Source organism: Silene latifolia, chromosome Y (assembly GCF_048544455.1).
Source record: "Silene latifolia isolate original U9 population chromosome Y, ASM4854445v1, whole genome shotgun sequence".
Lineage (NCBI taxonomy): Eukaryota > Viridiplantae > Streptophyta > Magnoliopsida > Caryophyllales > Caryophyllaceae > Silene > Silene latifolia.
Genome location: NC_133538.1, coordinates 82,466,162 through 82,485,649, shown reverse-complemented (window position 1 = coordinate 82,485,649; position 19,488 = coordinate 82,466,162). Strand labels below are relative to the sequence as shown.

Here is a 19,488-nt window from a genome sequence, read left to right as displayed (position 1 = left end):
ATTTAACTGTAGGGCAATCCCACAGTCTTTAAGGTGTTGATCAAACTCGTGAGAAAGATACTCGCCACCACGATCCGAACGCAGTGTTTTAATCTTTCTACCCAATAGGTTATGTACCCTATTCTGGTATTCCTTGAATTTCTCAAAGGATTCACTTTTGTGCTTCATTAAGTAGACATAGCCATATCTACTTAAATCGTCCGTGAAAGTGATGAAATACCTATAGCCTTCTCGTGCGGTGATTGACATAGGGCCACATACATCCGTGTGTATGAGTCCTAATAGGTCAGCAGCGCGCATTCCAACACCTTTGAAGGAAATCCGAGTCATCTTACCGATGAGACATGATTTACACGTGCCAAATGATTGAAAATCAAAGGCCGAGATAGCTCCATTCTTGATGAGCTGTTTTACGCGTTTCTCATTAATGTGTCCCATACGGCAGTGCCATAGATACGTTTGATCTTTGTCACCAACCTTTAACTTTTTATTCATTACGTGTAATATTTCGGTAGTCTGATCTAAAACATAAATTCCGTTCATGGAGACTGCCTTGCCATAAATCATATCGTGTAAAGAGAAAATGCAAGTATTATTCTCTATTACAAATGAAAAACCAAGTTTGTCAAGTCTAAACCGAAATAATGTTTTTCGAAAGACTGGGTACATAATAGCAGTCATATAATGACAACTCAAATCCGCTAGGAAGCTGGATCACATATGTCCCCTTCTAGACGGCAGCCACTCTTGCTCCATTCCCAACACGCAGGTCCACCTCACCCTTTACGAGAGGTTCGATGTTTCGGAGCCCCTGCACATGATTACACAGATGAGAACCACAACCAGTATCAAGTACCCAAGTTCCGTAACTTGCGTGGTTAATCTCAATCATATGAATAAAAGTAGAAGAAGAAGACATACCAACAGGTTTAACACGACCTGCCTTTAAGTCCTCATGATAAACAGGACATGTACGCCTCCAATGCCCAGTCTTGTGGCAATGATGGCATTCCATGTTTTCATTCTTGCTCTTTTGTCGCTTTGATGAGGTGCTCGACTCACCAGGCCCACTCTTACCTGAACCCGACTTCTTAAACTTCGGTTTGCCTACTGCTAGGCCTGGCTGAACTTTGCCCTTACCCTTGCCCTTGTTTGACACAACGAGAACATCCTGTTTCATGCTCCCACTGAACTTCATGTCCTTCTCGGTCTGTACGAGAAGGGAGTGCAGTTCATGGGGACTTTTCTTCAAATAATACATATAGTAATTGGCTCTAAAGAGCGCAAAGCCATCGTGGAGTGAATGAAGCATGCGGTCAATCACAATGTTCTCGCTGATCTTACAATCAAGCGTCTCCAGCTTCTCGACATTCTCAATCATGCTGAGAATGTGTGGGCTAACCGGTTGGCCCTTCTGGAGTTTCGCCTCAAAGAAGCGACTGGTAAGCTCATAGGTCACGATTCTCGGTGCTTTCGAGAATTCCTTAGTGAGCGTAGTGAAAATCTTGTTTGCACTTTGGGCTATGAAACGTTTCTGCAAATTGGATTCCATTGCAAAAATAAGTACGTTCTTTACCGCACCCGCTTCCATGGCGAAATCGTTATACTTGTCGATCTCGTTTATTTCAGCCGTGGGGCCTGGGTTTGACGGCATGGGCTCAATAAGATATTTGAGCTTCCCATCAGCAATGGCAGCATTCCGTAATGCCGCCTCCCAGTCCGTGAAGTTTGATCCATCATTCTTCAGTCGAGTTGACTGATTCATCTTATCCATGAAGATCCGAAGCCAGGACTCACGGTCCAATGTGACACTTGGCATTGGGTCGTTCTCACGGCCAGCCATTATGTTATTAGCAGTTTAAATGATCGTGTTCTACACTGAAAAAAAAGAAGAAAAACAAAAACGAAATAAGCAACTCATAGAGGTGATTTAGCTAGTTCTTCTGTAAGAACTCTTGGTCGATAGATTTCCGTAAATCCTATCTATAGTCCACCATGATCACAGGATCGTACGAGTGACCATAGTGTTGAGATAAAATAGGTCAATCGGTTCCAACTTACCCGACGTAGAAGGGGTCATATTATGCCTACCGACGAAGAAGGGACTCATTGGAGTTTGACCTATAAAGACCGTTCTCAATTTTTGTTTATACGAGGAAGATCCCATCAACTCAGTTTTAATTCATTTTAAGTGAACGAATAACTAGCAACTGCGTGAATGAATTAATTTAGATGATGGCCTAAATCGTGTGACATACGAATGTCATAGAAAACTAACGCGTGACCTCTATATGAGTCAGTTTTCATGCAATTATTACGTGGTTTGGTTTTTAGGCGGAATATGATGCATACTATCGTTACGATAAAATAAATAAATGAATGCGATACGTAAATAAAATTCCTAGTGTGGCCTATCCTAGTAAAAAGAACATAATACAACTTTGGAATCCACCGTTGGACCCGAAAAGCTTGTCTTGATGTTCCATCTTTGTCCATGTAGCGGGAGTGAGCATCCGGTCTCCTTTTTTAGTCTTCTCAAAGTTACAATTAACATTTACAAAATATAAACCTATTTACATTCTAAATAAAAACTGTAATTAAAAGAAATAAAAGGGAGATACGAGATCTCAAAATACAACCAAGACCGTGTTCCATCATTACGGTAACACGTTCTACTAAGGCCACACTAAGTTACAACCGTTTGCAAAAATAAATAAATACGTAATTAAAAGCATTCAAAATGATCAAAAACGATAAATAAAATGCATCAACTAAATTAAATTTATTCGTGACATAATTCCGTAATTATGTTAAATTATCCAAACCACCAAAGATAATTAAAATTATGTGACAAAACCGCTTCATCAACTTAATTTTAATTCGTGATAATCCGTTACTTTAAATCGTTTTAAAGTAACTAAATTGTTCGTGGGTGAACCGTTTCACTATCAAGCGAGTGCATAAAATTCGTATTGTACACTAGTTTTGGCCGGAAAAAAAAACTTAAAATTTTTTTTTTTTTTTTTCTCTTCACGTCTGATTACGTGAACAGTACCACAAAAAATTTTTTTTTTTTTTTTATAAAAGTTGCTGAAACCGAGAGCAACAAAAAAAAAAAAACGGCTCAAATCGTGAGCAACAAGGATAAAAACAAACGATTTGATAAAACTCAATTGCAATTTAATCTAATCTGTATAGAATTCAAACTACAATTGATACATCTTTAACATATTGCAATAATTATCGATTAAAATTACAACATGTAAAAACGATTGAAAACAAGAGATCGAACGATCTAACAAAATTGTGTGGCACGCAAATCGATGCAAAAAACAGGAAAAACAGGCCGTGAACATGAAGGCCACACGGTTTTCCAAAAATTTTTGGCCGAGACAAAAAAAAAAAAAAATTAGTGCCGCACGAAATTTTATGCAAACATTTTGATAGATCTTTAACATATTGCGATGAATATCGATTACAAAACAATATGCAAAGATCAAAATGAAAACAAGACAAACGACAACCAACACCGTGTAAACATGACACGGTTCCCAACACAAAAAAAACGCAGCATATAAAAAAATGCCGAGATAAAAAAATGGCTGCCGCAACAATTTTTAATCAAAAATTCATCGATTCAAAATTCGTTTGATGAAAATCACATAGAAAAATTCATTTCCTCTTCATCTTAACTCGTAGTCCGACATGCAATTCGCTAAATGTATATGACGCGGTCCAATTATAAATCGTCATCGGTTATCGGTTATTAAAGCATCAACTAATAAGACAGGTTAGTTGAATTATTAATACATGTCCGACAAAGACAATATTGTATAATTAATTTATTCAATATACATTTAATTAAATATAAATCGTTTATATTCAATTTTACGAATTAATTGCTTAATTCGCCTTAGCCGTTATTATTTAATCTGTATTAAATAATTTATCTCAACATCTCATTTTTGACTAATTATTAGTCAAATAACTCGGACTAACTGGTTAGTCAAATTTGGCATCTACATGACTGTATTTTCATACCGTCACATCTCTCAAACGTATCCTATAGGTGTGACTTTTAGGGACCAGTTGATCACCGCCATCTGTATGACAATAACGTCAAACTTATCTAGCAAGCCAACCGTTATTGATAAACGTGGACCAACTGATTATGATACAAAAGTATACCCTTTGATCCTTTTAGAGATTTATAAGTCCTTGCACTAACTGTAAAGGACACCAGCCCCAACAAGCTCCCACTTGTCCGTACAAGTGTATGTGCAATGACGTTATCCGCACTAACTGGAGGACACAGCTCCAACAGTTTCCAAGTTTCCAAATTTCCTAGAAGATTTCGGTTTCCAAAACCTAAAGGAATTATACTTCCAAAATTCCTCATCTCTTTTCATATATAAGGAAGGGCTAAGGGTTGAGATTTCTCACAATTTCTCAAACAGAAATCTCTCTGCTTAAAAGAATATCTTTCTTAGAAAAAAAACTAGTCATGAATTCCTTGTTTGGGACCATGAAGGGATGGGCGACAGAATTCGGGGGTTTAGAAATCCAAAATCTGAATGCGGCGGGAATTCAACAAATTATTTTCCTGAGGCAAGTCATGATTCAACCCGCATTTCTTAAAGAGTGCCTGAGAGTGTGGGATCCCGAGCGTCATGTCTTTGCTTTTCCGGAGGGAGAAATCTGTCCCCTTCCTGAAGAATTTACCGTCTTAGGAGGATGGAGGACCACGCAAGAGCCTGTGGTTCCCGACTTTGTGCCCAACTGGACCCGAAAATACCGCGAATATCTAAACTTGTCGCGTGATGAAGCCCGTACCATCGTCGATGGTGGAAAGGTGGACCTACTTGCGCTAGTGCATAAATTCCGGCGTGCGAATGACCCAGACATACCGATCATTTACCGACGCCGCGCCTTTGGCCTCATTCTATTGCATCTTTATTGTTTCGAAGGGGCGATAGAAATTCCATCTTATCGCGGCCAAGCTAGACTAATCCGAGTCGTGGAGCAAATGGAGAATGGTGCTAATCCTGCATGGATTATACTAGCTGAGACTATTAAAAGCTTGGATGCACAAAAAGCCAATCCGGATGCTGTATTCATGGGATCAACCCGCCTACTGCAAGTTTGTCTTTCTTCTCTTTTTTCCTCTTTTTCTCTTTTTTCGTCTCTTTTTCTTTTTTTTTTCGTTTCTTTTTCTTTTTTTTTTCTTTTTTTCGTTTTTTTTTCTTCCGTTTTTTTCCTTTTTTTCGTTTCTTTTTTTTCCGTCCTTTTCTTTTTTTTTTTTTTTTTTTTTTTTTTTTTTTTTTTTTTTGACCGCCTTTTCTCGTCTGTCTAACGGTATGGCTCACGAGCGTCTTGGTTTGATTGATCCGCCGTTGAAACCGGAAGATTATCATGTCGAAGTCTCACTAATCGGCGACGACGCTACGATTCTTCCGAGCAAGGATCCGACATCGGCGAAATATGCCGATTAGCGGAACAGGGTCTCACATTCGCTGGTCCTTACCATGGCTTCATTTGAGCTCACTTACCGGGCTCGCAGATACTGATCATACACGGTATGTCACTTTGTTGGGCTTGGATCACCCTGTCTATTTTTACCCGGACCGAGTGCTTCGCTAATTCGGTCGTCAACAAATTGTCCCTGCAACGGAGGCTTCGCGAGGTCCTACTTTTGTTATTTCTCAGGGTAGATGTCATACTTGGCTCCATGCGTGGCGCCGAAGGACTGTGTGGCGCATTCCCGAGCCACGCGAGTCTACTTGGATTTCCCCTTCATATCTCAAATGGACTACAGAACCGGGCCTTAATGCAAGGAAGAAACTACAGAAAGATGATGCCATTGATCGAGAGAAGCATGACTGGGGGTTAAAAAATCGACAATTCTTTACTGGGCCGATTCCGGGCCCGACTGAGACCGAGACTAGGCCTGACGAGAACCCTAGGGCTAAACCTGGTGCTCCTAGCGTGTGAGACCGACTGGGTACTACAAGTGGTGACGTTCCGACACTTGCAGAGAGACTTGGCCCTCGACCAAGCGTAAAAGAGAGATTGGGCCCGCGAGAAGACAGCGTGCCCCCCCGAAGAAACGGGCAAGAATGATGATGGGTGAGACATCGTCTCGTAGTGACGGGACACGTGACCCAACTAAAGATAGGTGGTAGTTACGGCTCTATTATTTAGTATTACTATTATGCTTTTATTTGCTTTCCTGTTAGTTTGATTTGTAATGGGCGTCGCCCGGATTTATCAAAATAAAAGACACGTATTATTTATTAGAAATCCTCAGTTTCTGCATTGAATATTTCATTTTTATTGTGGTTGTACCCTTTTCAGGGGTTGCCTACGTATCGCTTTTCAACGAGAATCAAACCGAGGTCGTAGTTCTCTCATAAAACATTTCAGCCAGTGGCAACAAATGCCAAACTTAAAACTTATTCAAATACATCACAATTCAAGTGTTATTTCATAACTTTGAGAGTGAGGTCTTAAGGATAGTACTTCCTCAACTGATCCAGATTCGTTGGATTCGAGAAATCATTTCCATCCAAATCTGTCAAACGTACCGCGCCTCCTGTGAGTATCTTCTTCACGAGATAAGGACCAGCCCAATTAGGCTTAAACTTCCCTCTTGGATCGACCGGTAATAGAGCCCTTACTGATTTGAGAACTAAATCGCCTTCATTAATTCCCCTGGGCTTCACCTTCTTGTTAAAAGCCCGCTCTATCCTTTTCTGATAGAGTGAACATGATACAACGCATTCAAACGACGCTCATCAAGTAACACCAACGAATCATATCTGGCTTGGACCTAATCCGCTTCCGGGACCTGGCTTTCGAGCAAGATGCGCAGGGAGGGTACTTCCAGTTCGACTGCTGGTTGTACTGCTTCCATCCCGTAAACTAGATAGTACGGGGTTGCCCCTGTGGCTGTTCTGATGGATGTTCTATATCCCCACAACGCGAAGGATATCTTCTCCGGCCACTCCTTGTAATTGTCAGACATCTTTCTCAATATAGTAGCCACCGTTTTGTTAGCGGCCTCCACTGCTCCATTTGTCTGAGGTCGATATGGAGATGACTTATGATGCTTGATTCTATACTTTTCAAGTATAACGGCTGTCTCAGCTTGAAAGTGAGTTCCATGATCATCGATGAACTCGTGCGGCACTGCGTCGACGCGAGATGATGTCATTCTGAATAAACTTGGCTACTTGCTTCGCATTTAGCACTTTGTAAGACTTGGCCTCTACCCACTTGGTAAAGTAATCAATAGCGACTAGGATATAACAATGCCCTCCTGTTCCAGAAGGGTTTACTTTTCCGATGATTTCGATTCCCCAGGTTGAGAAAGGCCAAGGTGACATCATGGTGTATAGCATAGAAGGTGGTACATGTTGAATATTCGCAAATATTTGGCAATTGTGACAATGCCGGACATATCTGCGACAATCTGTTTCCATTATTGTCCAATAGTATCCTAACCTTATGATCTTCCGAACTAGCATGTGGGAGTTCATATGCGGACCACATTCCCCGTCGTGGACTTCCTCCATGACCTTTTCTGACGTTGTCTTGTCGACGCATCGCAACAGGACACCCTGTGCTGTCTTCTTATACAATTGTCCATCGTTAGTTTTAACGAATTGGGCGGATAACATTCGCAATGCACGCTTTCCACGTGTATCGAGGTCTGCAGGGTATTCTCCTGCTTCTTTGAATCTCACAATGGATGCATACCAAGGTTCGGCTTCGCTTTCCCCGGCATCATCGACAGCGTTTATATAAGCTGGTGAAGACCTTCGTTCGACACACAATGGCATGCTATCCATATGATCAGAGATGTTTATCAACGCTGCCAGTTTTGACAGTGCGTCAGCGAACTGATTTTCCTCCCTTGGGAGGTACACGTATCGCACCTCTTCGAAGAGTTTTTCTAGCTCTTCTATCTTAGCCTGGTAGGGTGCCAGGCTGCTACTTTTGATCTTCCATGACCACATCACTTGATTAATGACCAAGGAGGAATCCCCGTGTACTGTCAACTTCATGACTCCTAACTTGTTAGCGCTCTGCAAACCAAGTAGGCATGCTTCGTATTCTGCGGCATTATTTGTGACGGCGAAGTCCAATTTGATCGAAACTGGTACGTGCTCTCCTCTCGGGGAAATGATAAGGACACCTATTCCGCATCCCATGTTATTCGAAGCCCCATCGAAATATAGATCCCATACATCATCTTCGACATGGACAATATCCTCATCTGGGAATGACCAAGTGTCAACAATGTCAGTTTCTTCGACTGGATTATCGGCCAGGAAATCGGCAACGACCTTTCCTTTTATCGCTTTCAGCGGCACGTATTTGAGATCGAATTCCGATAGCATGAGGGTCCATCTTGACATTCTGCCGTTTAGCACCGGCTTTTCAAACAAGTACTTGATGGGGTCCATTCTAGAATATATACTCACACTGTAGCTGAGCATATAGTGACGTAGCTTCTTCGTTGCCCAGACTAAAGCTAGACATGTCTTTTCTAATGATGTATACTTTGATTCATACTCCAAGAACTTTTTACTAAGGTAGTAAATTGCTCTTTCTTCTTTTTCAACGGTTTGTGCCAGCATTGCTCCCATCGCGGTATCTGTAACTGTTAAATACAGTGATAGATCAGAGGCAAGCCGACTACAGGCGGACTGAGAACTGGCGGAGAAGATAACACTTCCTTTATCTTGTTAAACGCGGCTTGGCATTGGTCATCCCACATAATATGCTCCCCAACTTTCAATTTCTTAAAAATTGGTTCGCAGATCATATTTAATTTTGAGACGAAACGGCTTATGTATTGCACTCGGCCTAAGAAACCTCGAATTTCTTTCTCGGTTTTAGGATGGGGCATTTCCATAATGGCTTTAATCTTTGATGGGTCGATTTCGATGCCACGGTGGCTAACGATATGACCCAAAAGCTTGCGAGGTGACCCCTTAACGCGCACTTCGTGGGTTTAATCTCATATTATACTTTCTCAACCTCTCGAAGAATTTTCGTAATGCCATCAAATGGTTATTACGTTCCTTCGATTTTACGATCATGTCATCGACGTAGACCTCTACTTCCTTATGAATCATATCATGCAACAACGTCGTTCTTTGTTCTCACAGTAAGTCGCGCTGCATTTATTAATCCAAACGGCATCCTTTGTGTAGCAATAAGTGCCCCATGGTGTTGTGAATGCAGTCTTGTGCATATCTTCCTCGGCCATTTTTATCTGGTTGTAACCGGCGTACCCATCCATAAAGGATAATAATGCATGGTTAGCGGTATTGTCAACCAAGATGTCAATGTGAGGTAACGGAAAGTCGTCCTTTGGACTAGCCTTATTTAGATCACGAAAATAAACACAGACCCGAACCTTTCCGTCCTTCTTTGGGACCGGCACCACATTAGCTATCCAATCTGAGTATTCCGATACTTTGATGAACCCGGCCTTGAACTGTTTATCAATCTCTTCTTTGACTTTCAAAGACCACTCGGTACGCATTCTACGTGGCTTCGCTTATCTTGGTTTGAACCTGTCTTGATCGGAATCTTGTGCTCTGCGATTTCCCTATCAATACCCGGCATATCTTTGTAGGACCAAGCAAATACATCTTTGAATTCATTCAACAATTCAACAAACCCCTTCCTTTCTGCGGGATCTAAGGTTGTTCCTATCTTAAGCTCCTGAGGCTCTAAGGTAGTCCCCACATTAACAACTTTGGTATCTTCGATTACCGAGCTTCTTTGGTCGTATTCTTCCAACCCTTTTACTAACTGGGGAGGCGGTTCCACCTCCTCCTCTTCTTCTTCCACCTGTCTATCCTCGACCTCATTCTCAACGTTATTAAAACAATCAATTGAATCGCAATATAAATGAGACAAGTCATAAGCAAACTGATTCATCTTATTATTGATTTGAAACTGCGCAAATTGCGTTAACATTTGGGCCAACTGATCAGAGGTCAGTGGCGAGATAGGAGCAGTATTCGGGACAGGCCCCGGAATACCAGCACTAGGGGAAGGTACGGGAAAAGGAAAGACTTGGGAAGGGGTATCTTCGACACCTAAAACCCTAGACTTAGCCTTAGGACTTATGTCAGACTCAGACTCAGAATCGTCATCAGGCTTGAACATTTGTCCTTCTCCAATGGTCATCTTGAAAAGCGAACCCTTGTTGTCGGTCCATTTCATGGTTTTCCGCCATCCAGATGTATTCCTCTGAGGATCTACATTAGTAATGAAGGTAGATGGATCGAAACGATCACTCCTTACGATCATGTTTACCAAGACTTCGTTTGGTATTTCCGGCTTCTTTTCCTCTCCAAAGAGGAGACTCATAGCTTTCCCATCTTCGATCGGAACAAACTCCTTTTTTATTGTAGCTACTGCCATAATGTCTTCGGGAATATAGAAAAAATCACGGAATACTTCGATTCCGGGGACCAGCTTGTTGGCCTTTGAGTTGAACAGTGGTTTTGGGAAGTCTAAACTCAGTATTTCCTCCCCGGCTTTCACAAAGTGGCCGTTTAGAGTTAGCAAGTACGGCCCCATCTTGATGTCTCGGTCTTCGATCGAGAATCTCTTTCTCAGGGAGTCTTCTTCAGTTGGCTCATACCCAAGCCCGTATCTTGTCCCCTTAGGCACTGGCGACTTCAATTGAAATGGGTTTTCCCTTCGGGGGTACATGGAGTACCCGAAGTACTTTCCGGTCTTGAAGATTGTTTTACAAACACGGCTTCCCATATATAAGTCCATATTCGGTGCCTCGAAAGTGGACTCAATTGCGTTTACTACCTCGAAACCACAAGACTCCAAGGCGGTATTATCAGTTTGCACTTCGGAAGTAACATCTCCTCCCGTCACAATTATAGGAGTAGCATCGATGGTCACTACCTCTCCCTTGAGAGGGATTTTAATCTTGCGATGGAGGGTAGAAGACACGGCTCCAGCTGTGTGAATCCATGGTCTCCCGAGCAAAATGTTGAAATATGAGGCAACATCTATCACTTGGAAATTGACCTTGCGCTCCACCTTTCCCACATTCACGCTTAAAGTGACGAGTCCGGACACTCGGCGCACTGTGCCATCGAAAGCCCGAACCGTTTGCGTAGTGGGTGCGAAGTCGCTTTTCTCGAGTCCCAAAATGAAAGCGGTCCGTAGTGGGAGAACATTAACTGCAGACCCGTCGTCGACAAGGGTCATTGGGAGTCGCTTATGACGGCATTCTACCGTGATGTACATAGCGAGACAATGTTGTGGCCCAAATGAGGGCAGGTCTTCATCAGAAAAAGTTACGGCATTAGTGAGTCGAGGTTGGTTTGGAGCAACAAATGAGACCACGTCATCTGGAGTAGTGTGCATTGACACGGTCATATTCATCAAGGCTTGAAGCAGAGCTTGTCGGTGTTCAAACGAGCTCAACATTAATTCCCAGATGGAGACATCTGCCTTAGTCCTTTGTAACTGCTTGATGAGTGAGGCCTCTGAGGTCGACCCTTCACCAAGAGCCCGGACTGAGGTGGCTTCCTTGGTGGGTGTCTTACTTGGACTGTCTCCAAAGATAGAGACATGGTTTGCCTTCTCGACACGATAGGGACGTCCCGATCGAGTCAAATGATTAGATTCGAGGACATCTTTCCTCAATTTAGAAATTTCTTCCTGAGTTCGGGGAATAATCGCACCTTTGGTGAGATAGATATATATCGTCTTCATCGTCAGCCCAGACCCCATTAATTTCATTCTCGCTTCGGAGAATGTATGGTGTGCAATCGATAGTAAAATCCCCAATTTGAACTTCGTTCTTAGCTTGAGGGATATACTCGGAAAGGCGACTTACATAGACCTTCCCCACGAAAAACCCGGTGAGACGGCAGATGGGTTGGATTAAGTGAGATACATCGTATTGTCTTCGACGAATCTTTGCATTGGCATGGTCGCCAAAAGGATTGTTCAGGTTGTTAGGTCGGACGGTGGGGATGGGGAGCGACCCATTCTCGATCATGTCTTGGATTTCATGTTTAAGACGGTAACAATTTTCGGTATCATGACCTTTTCCTTGATGATAAGCACAGTAGGCGTTGGGCTTATACCATTTACCCTGTCGATCCGCAGGCGGGTCCAGAGTTGGACCAATTGGGTTCAGTTTCTCTTGGGCCGAGAGCCTTTGGAGGGCGTATGCATAGGTACACCCGATGTCAGTGAACGCTCTTGGCCCATGACGTTGCGACCCTTTAGGAGCTCCTCCCAAAAGACCGATGGCTTGGATATGATTGGCAGAACTGGATGTCTTAGCTTTGAAAGAGGAGGCACCCTGATACCCTTTTGGCTTTTCAGCCTTAGCAGAACGAACGTCGTCCTCAATTTTTCTTCCAACTCGAATAAGGTCCTTGAATGAGCCGAAATGTTGATATTTGATAGCGTCACGGTAGACAGGCCGAAGATTTTTGATGAACTTATCTACCATTTCAGTCTCTTCTGGCCTTTTGGCCAACTTCACGCTTTCAGCGCGCCAGCGGTTGAGGAATTCAGTAAATCCCTCCTTATCCTTCTGTGTCATCACCTCGAGTGTGCACACAGTTGTCTGAATCTCAGCATTATCCGCAAAGTGTTTGCAGAACTCCACCACTATATCTTCGAAAGTGGGGAAATTCTTAAGCTCAAGGCTGTAGAACCACGCCTTCGGGTGTTCTCCTAGGGATTGAGCAAAAATGTGGGGCAACATCTCAGCAGATACCCCTTTCAACGCAAGGTACTCCTTGTAGGAACGGATATGTTGCAATGGATCTTCCGTCCCTTTGAACTTTGGGATATCACTTAGGACAAAATTGGTTGGTAGCTTGTCCTGGACCGGCATGTACCCTCTGGCATTCTCATAATGCACATTTTCCCCTCGGGATAGCTTCAACTGTTCCTCTATTAGTCGGAACCTCTTTTCGAATTCAGTTTCCGGGGGCGGTGGTATGGGAGCTTCCACCGCGATCTTGGCTTCCACAGCCGTCAAGCGTTCCATCATTGCGACCAAAGTGTCGTTAATCTGCTTCAGCGCCTCTGCGGTAGTCATACTTGTTGTTTGTAGTGGCCTTTCTACAATAAAATCCCGAGCGAGTATCAGTTATCGAATCAAAATCCCCTGCACAAACAGGACTCGACTCATAACAATATGACGGACTCTATGCGACTCGATATTGGGCTTAGACCCGGAGAACGAGCAATTGGGCCCCCTCGGTTTGGGTCATACACGACTAGGGACGGTTTTTCAAACCTAAAAACTGGCTATAACATGACATGGATCCTACGAACGAACTATTCTGGCTCGTTGGAACGGGTCATAACCGTGATACACACGTGGCTTGGGTTTTAGATTCAACGTGATCATAAATCTGACATGACAAACCCGTGTTCAAACCAGACATGGCTCTTTGGCTCTGTGACCAACGCACTAGGTGGCCTAGTGGGGACGTTTTGGTGGACTGACTTGGACCAAATGGTCGACTTTCATGATTCAGACCCAAAGATCGGTTTAGGTGACTCACTTGACAAGTGTTCTAACCAAACAAAGGCTCACTCGAGCCTAAGGGTGGACTAGCTCGCCTATATCGAGCAAGCAAAAGCCCAACTCGACTAACCCGACCCCACTGACTCAAACTCTATTCTAGGTTTGGGTTGGACCTGAGATACAGTTCATCGAAATTTGAAATCGAGAAGGATTGAATTGACTTTTAAAATGGGCAGCACTTCGGCTTGAAAGAGGGTTCAAAATTTCGAAATAGAGGGCCGAAATTTTCGAAAAGAAATGGACTTGAAAAAGAATCAAATTTTCGAAAGAAAAAGAAGATGGATTTGAAAATGCTATTTTGAAAACACGACCCGGGATTCACATAGCATGTAATCATTCGCATTTTAGGGATGCAATGCATGAACTAGACTCTTCTAAGTGTCGGTCAGTCCTCAAAAATGGGTCTATGCCAGTGAAACCGCTTTGTCGGGGAGTCCACATACCGTCATATGCCCGTAGCAATATGCCTCATATGCAGCTGCCTACCTCCACGGAATCACCTTGATACTTAAATCGGACATAGTGGACATCAATATCCTCCCTTGGAATTAACCCAAGAGATTCTTTGGCCCGCCTAAAGTCTCGGGGGTTTATGCATGATTAACATAAAAAAAGAATGTGACAACAATCCTAATAGCCATCTTAAACTTTTCAAGTTCCACTATCCCCAGCAGAGTCGCCAAATTGTGGACCATGGAAAAACGCTCCACTCAAATGCTTTTTCAAAACATTTTTAATTTTAAAAGAGTCGCCACTAAATTTTTAAATGGAATTTAGAAACCAATTTTAGAGATTTGAATTCGTGTGACTTTACGTGTTAGGAAGTTAATTTAATTTCATTAAAACAACACCCAACCCCTTTGTTGCAATAACGGTCTCTACTAGGTGAAAGATGGCTATTTCGGAAAGATATCACATGCGTATGCAACCATTGAATTTAAATCCTATCATGCGAATTTCATTCTAAGTCGTTTAAAATGCATTTAACTTCGTCGAAGTGGTTTAGCATGTGAGGTTCATTGATTAAACTAGAAAAACACATCCAAAGAGAGGGATAGGAAGGCTTACGCTTAGCATAAGATGTATTAACAAACATTAGTGGTTAGCTCATACATACAATATAAATTATAAATAAAGTAAATTAAAATCTAAAACATAAACTAATTAAACTAAGGATTAATCAAACAAAGTCAAACAAGGAAGCAAATTAAAACACCAAACCTGGACAAACCCGTGCACTGCACGGATCTGAAATTTTCGAAATATGTCAGAATCGACCCGTGCACTGCGCGGGTTTTGAATTAATACATTGCTAATTACAAAATAAATACTAAATCAATGCAATAAATTACGAAAATCTACCTAAATTAAAATTACAAATTATAGGTCTGGAAAATCATAAAAAATCAATTTTTATATGGTTAAAAATAAATACACGTAAATTAAATAAACTCGATTTATTAAATTGCCCTATTCCAACACGAGGATATGTAAATGAGACGGGGTGTACGGCCGACCGATGTGGCGGATTTCTTTCCCATCTCAAGCCAACGCGGGTGCCGGAATAGTACTTTAACTCATACTCAAACTATTCTAGTTTCGATATTAGTTAGACGATGTTAGGCAATGGTTAGTAAATAAACAATAAAAAAAACGAAATAAAAAGGAGAGAAGGGAGTTTTAATGCACCCTCAACCTACATGTATCGTTGACACCGTCTTGGGTCGTAATCGATCGTAGATTTTATCTCGAGGGGCCGTCGTCGACGAAGACAATTGAAATTGAATTTTGAAATCACGAAACAAACACTTTCAAAAGGCAGACTTGAGCAGCGATTTTCAATCGCTCACCACGACTTCGTTTCTCAACGATTTTTCAAACCGAAAGATGTTTTGGAAACTAGAAAGACTGAATTTTGTGAATATGGAAACAAAACAGAAGTTTTAATAGGATTTGTGCACGAGAATCAAGGCCAAAGACCACGACAGAAACTCGAAAACAAAATTTGTGTCCCTGTTTTCGAGCGGCTGTCACGGCTTTAGTTTAGGGTTTTTTTGGACGATTTATGGTTGTTACTTGCAGTATGATGTAAGGAGAACTTAGAGGAATGAATATATGGTGAAGGGGGGCGGGGGGGGGGGGGTATTTATAAGGAGTTTCGAAGGGTTGAAGTAGGGCAACAAGCGATCGGGCTCAATTGTTTCGCATATTGCTGTCCATCAGCTAATTCGTGGGGTTTTTAGGGTTTGTATGGGGGTTTTCTTGGTGGTTAAGCTAAGGTAATATGGGTAGGATAGTAGGGTATGGTGTAGGGTTAATGGGCACGGGTTTGGTAGCTGTTTGGAGCGGGTTTTGGGCTCGGGATTGAGCACGCAAAACAGGGGGGGCTGCTTTTGTTGCGGGCTGTTTGTGGAGTATTTGGGACGGGAATTGGATGGGTTTTGTGGTGTTCTAGGTGCTGGGTTGTTGTGGGTAATGTGGAGCACGGGTTGGTGGTGATGGGTTGCGGGTTTGGACCAAGTTTGAGTCGGTTTAGAAGGGCTTTCGATGGGCTATACAAACACGGGTAAAGGAAGGAATTGGGCTGTGTTGGGGAGTGTTTAGGACGAGATTTGGGTGTGGATATGGGGGGGGGGGGGGGGTTCGAACTGGGGTTGAATAGGTAGAGGCCTAGGTTGGTCAGTGTACTCGAGATTCGTGCCAATTCGTAAAGAAAACGGGCTCAAAAACCGAGCTATAATCGAGCTCCAAAACGCGTGGTTGAAACGAGTTTTAAATTTTCAAATTCGATTTTTCAAATCAATTAACACATTAAAATAAATGATTTTTCAAATCAAAAAATATATTTTATTTTCAATAAAATAAATTTAAGAAAATAAATTCAAATAATAAAATGAATTCGCTTAAAAAAGCTTTAATTTAAATATCATTTAAATTAATAAAATACTCTGTCGACAACGCTCATTCCACATCGTAAAACGAACTCAAATAATGACAATGACAACTAATAAATACATGCGTCCTATCATCATCGGGTGTTTGTCGGGTTTTCTATAAATTCCAATATCGACAGATATGGGTATCTACAATTGTACCTATCAACTGTACCCAAAACATAAATAGGTACAGGTTCCAGTGGGGGAACGACCAAAAACATAATGACGTCTGCTGAGTTTTAAGGAAATAATAAACAATGTTAAGTTTACAAAAAAGAATTAATCAAACTTAAAACCAGAATAAGAATAAGAATAAAATAATATTCCGAATCCAGCATTTCCAATAACAATTATCAAAACATTCAAAAACCAAAACTTTAACCACGTGTGTGTCAAGGTCCTACCCTTGACACGGTCTAGAGGCACCACCTGTGCTTTGTTAGACTCATAAAAGTGCGCACCTCTCACATTTGGACAGTCAGTAGGATGGAACCGCCAAAGTAGAAAGTCTAACTACCTAGCGAGTGGGGGCCGCGCAATCCCCACCCAAATGAACTCGGGCCAAGAGTTAAATTTTCGGGACGAAAGCCTAGGAGCGTGAGTGACGACCTTAAACCTTCTAGACCAGGACAAACCAAATTTTCCAAAGCGGCCTGAGCCGAAATCATTCCAATATGTAATATTCAAAATATAGAAATATGAGTAAAAATTCATCGGTGCCAAAGTATTATAAAAAAAAACAGTTTAAAAGTTCAACCGGACATGCTCTTTAGTTAAATTTGAAAAGGGTAAAAGTCCTTACCTCTCGAGACGGTCAGTCCAAGCTACCTTAATCCAAGAATTCTTTTTCTTCGAAACCACAAGCTACAAGTATACAAGTTATCCGGTTACCACTCTATGTACTATGAAAAATAATCCAAACTTGCCACATAGACTCGCTAGTATGTAAGCTCGCTCGACATCTCATCCGATCACTTAAACTGGTCTCATGACAGAATGCTCAATGTTCAGGTACACAATTTCCATTATTCAAAGTCTGGGTGAATTTGGACAACTAAAAGGAGTATATCACCCAGCCATAAACAACTTAATAAGCCAATGTTGTTGTTAGAGGATAAGGTCACCCATATTCCCAATGTTTACCGAATAGAAATCAAAAGTCTAGGAAAACCAAATCATCATGTTCAAGTGCTTATTCATTCGTGTACAGGAAACACGTTCCCAACCTCAAACTCCATTTTTCCAAATTAATAGACCTTACCACAATGAATCTCCATATCAGGCAAAATATACTACACCCCACCAGATTGTATGTGTAACAAAAATAAAACAATGATTGGCTCAATTTAACAACAGCTTAAACAAACACCCCAACGACTCAACAGCAACGGTACGCACCGCTCCCGAATATTTTCAACAATACGCCATCTATAATCAGTGCACAGTTGCCCAAACCCAATGATACATTCTGATAAAGTACCCGAACAATTCAACTCTAATTTTCACAAATATTCCCCATATCTTATATAAAATTTATCATAATATCATCTTATTTCTTATAAAACTTCCCCAAATTCGATATAAGAGCACCCTTAACATTAACAACACAAGGTCCATAATAATCTCGACCTTAATTTAACAAATGATAGAGTATTCTAGCAAAACGGTCTACCAAACTGAGCAAATGACAATAGACGAAATACTTACAATTCACCAAAGGGGAAATAAGAGGAATGATTAAGAATCGTGTAGGAATCGTGGTTATCCGCTAACCTAGGTGTGCCGTCAGACCAATATCTGAATTGAAAGGGGTGAAGGAAGCAAAAGTGTCGCCAGATGCTATGCTCAGATGACAAAGAATTGTACTTGGGGAAAAGTAATTAGATGAAAAGGGTTTGGTTTAGGTTTTTAGTAAGAGGAACTATTTTTCTTTATATTGTATACTAGGTTGGGTCAAGGTATGACTTAAAACCAAGTCGGCTTCTAAATAGTTATTCACTCCCGAATAATCCATAACTGATATATCCCGAGAAGTTCGTATAAGTTTTATTTCCTATAGCGATATGTAATTTCAAAATCTCCAACTACGTTCCCCATAGTAATTAATTACAATAAGAAGAATAATCTCTCATAAATAATTTCAGAAAATAACGGGGTGTTACAGAAGCAAATACATATAATTCACAACATCAACCAATCCAATATTTATCAACTCCAAGTAACCAGTGTCTGAACCGCAGCTCGGATACGACTACTCACCGCAGCAAGTAGCCTGTCGGGTTACCCATGGCAACAGGTAACCCACCCATGCCAGAGGTAGACCGCAGCCTTGCCACCAAAATTCCCGCTCATCGCAACGAGCGAACCCAGATCATTAATGTGCACATCCCCTTGTGATGGGAGTCACTATAGGCAATACATGGGGTGAATTCCATCTCCTGACATGGCTTCAGAATCTCAACCACAACTCCATCACGATCAACAACTCAACAATAATCACAATAATGTGAATCACACAATCATATAAACACAATATACAACCGTCTCACAATTAACCATATAATTATACTGAGTAGGAAAACCCTACCTTTCGCAATCCAAGCACACACAAGTAATCGCAATAACAATCCTCAATGAAACTGTCACCTACAAGTAATAATCGCATATACTATTATTATCTACATCTAATTAATCAATATAAACCCTTGATTATCGATTTCTCCTAATTCCCCCAAATTCTAGGGTTTAGACCCAACTAAAACTGATTATAGATTCATATATTAAAACTTACGAGATTGAGACGCAAGGGAGAATCGAGAAGTGAAACCCTAATCCAATAGCCACGATCAATCTTCACTCAAGATGATTAAAGAAGATGAGAAAGAGTGTAGATGTGTTTTAGAATGTGTTTAGGGTTAAAATGATGTTTAGAAATTGATACCA

The 19,488-nt window shown here is 41.5% G+C and overlaps 3 protein-coding genes across 3 annotated transcripts; all 3 read right to left on the bottom strand.

Moving 5' to 3' along the window:
• Positions 1 to 6,506: 6,506 nt before the first annotated feature.
• On the bottom strand, positions 6,507 to 7,024 carry LOC141628412 (uncharacterized). The gene is made up of 2 exons (XM_074441559.1): positions 6,848 to 7,024; positions 6,507 to 6,752 (listed from the first exon to the last, which is right to left on the bottom strand). Exons 1-2 carry the CDS (start codon positions 7,022 to 7,024, stop codon positions 6,507 to 6,509), a joined length of 423 nt encoding a protein of 140 aa, XP_074297660.1.
• Positions 7,025 to 7,166: 142 nt separating this feature from the next.
• Positions 7,167 to 8,468, bottom strand: LOC141628411 (uncharacterized). Its single transcript, XM_074441558.1, has 2 exons — positions 8,250 to 8,468; positions 7,167 to 8,087 (listed from the first exon to the last, which is right to left on the bottom strand). Exons 1-2 carry the CDS (start codon positions 8,466 to 8,468, stop codon positions 7,167 to 7,169), a joined length of 1,140 nt encoding a protein of 379 aa, XP_074297659.1.
• Positions 8,469 to 9,534: 1,066 nt separating this feature from the next.
• On the bottom strand, positions 9,535 to 13,114 carry LOC141628409 (uncharacterized). The gene is made up of 4 exons (XM_074441557.1): positions 12,788 to 13,114; positions 11,736 to 12,634; positions 10,096 to 11,602; positions 9,535 to 9,888 (listed from the first exon to the last, which is right to left on the bottom strand). The coding sequence occupies exons 1-4, from the start codon at positions 13,112 to 13,114 to the stop codon at positions 9,535 to 9,537; spliced, it is 3,087 nt and encodes a 1,028-aa protein (XP_074297658.1).
• Between the last annotated feature and the right edge of the window lie 6,374 nt (positions 13,115 to 19,488).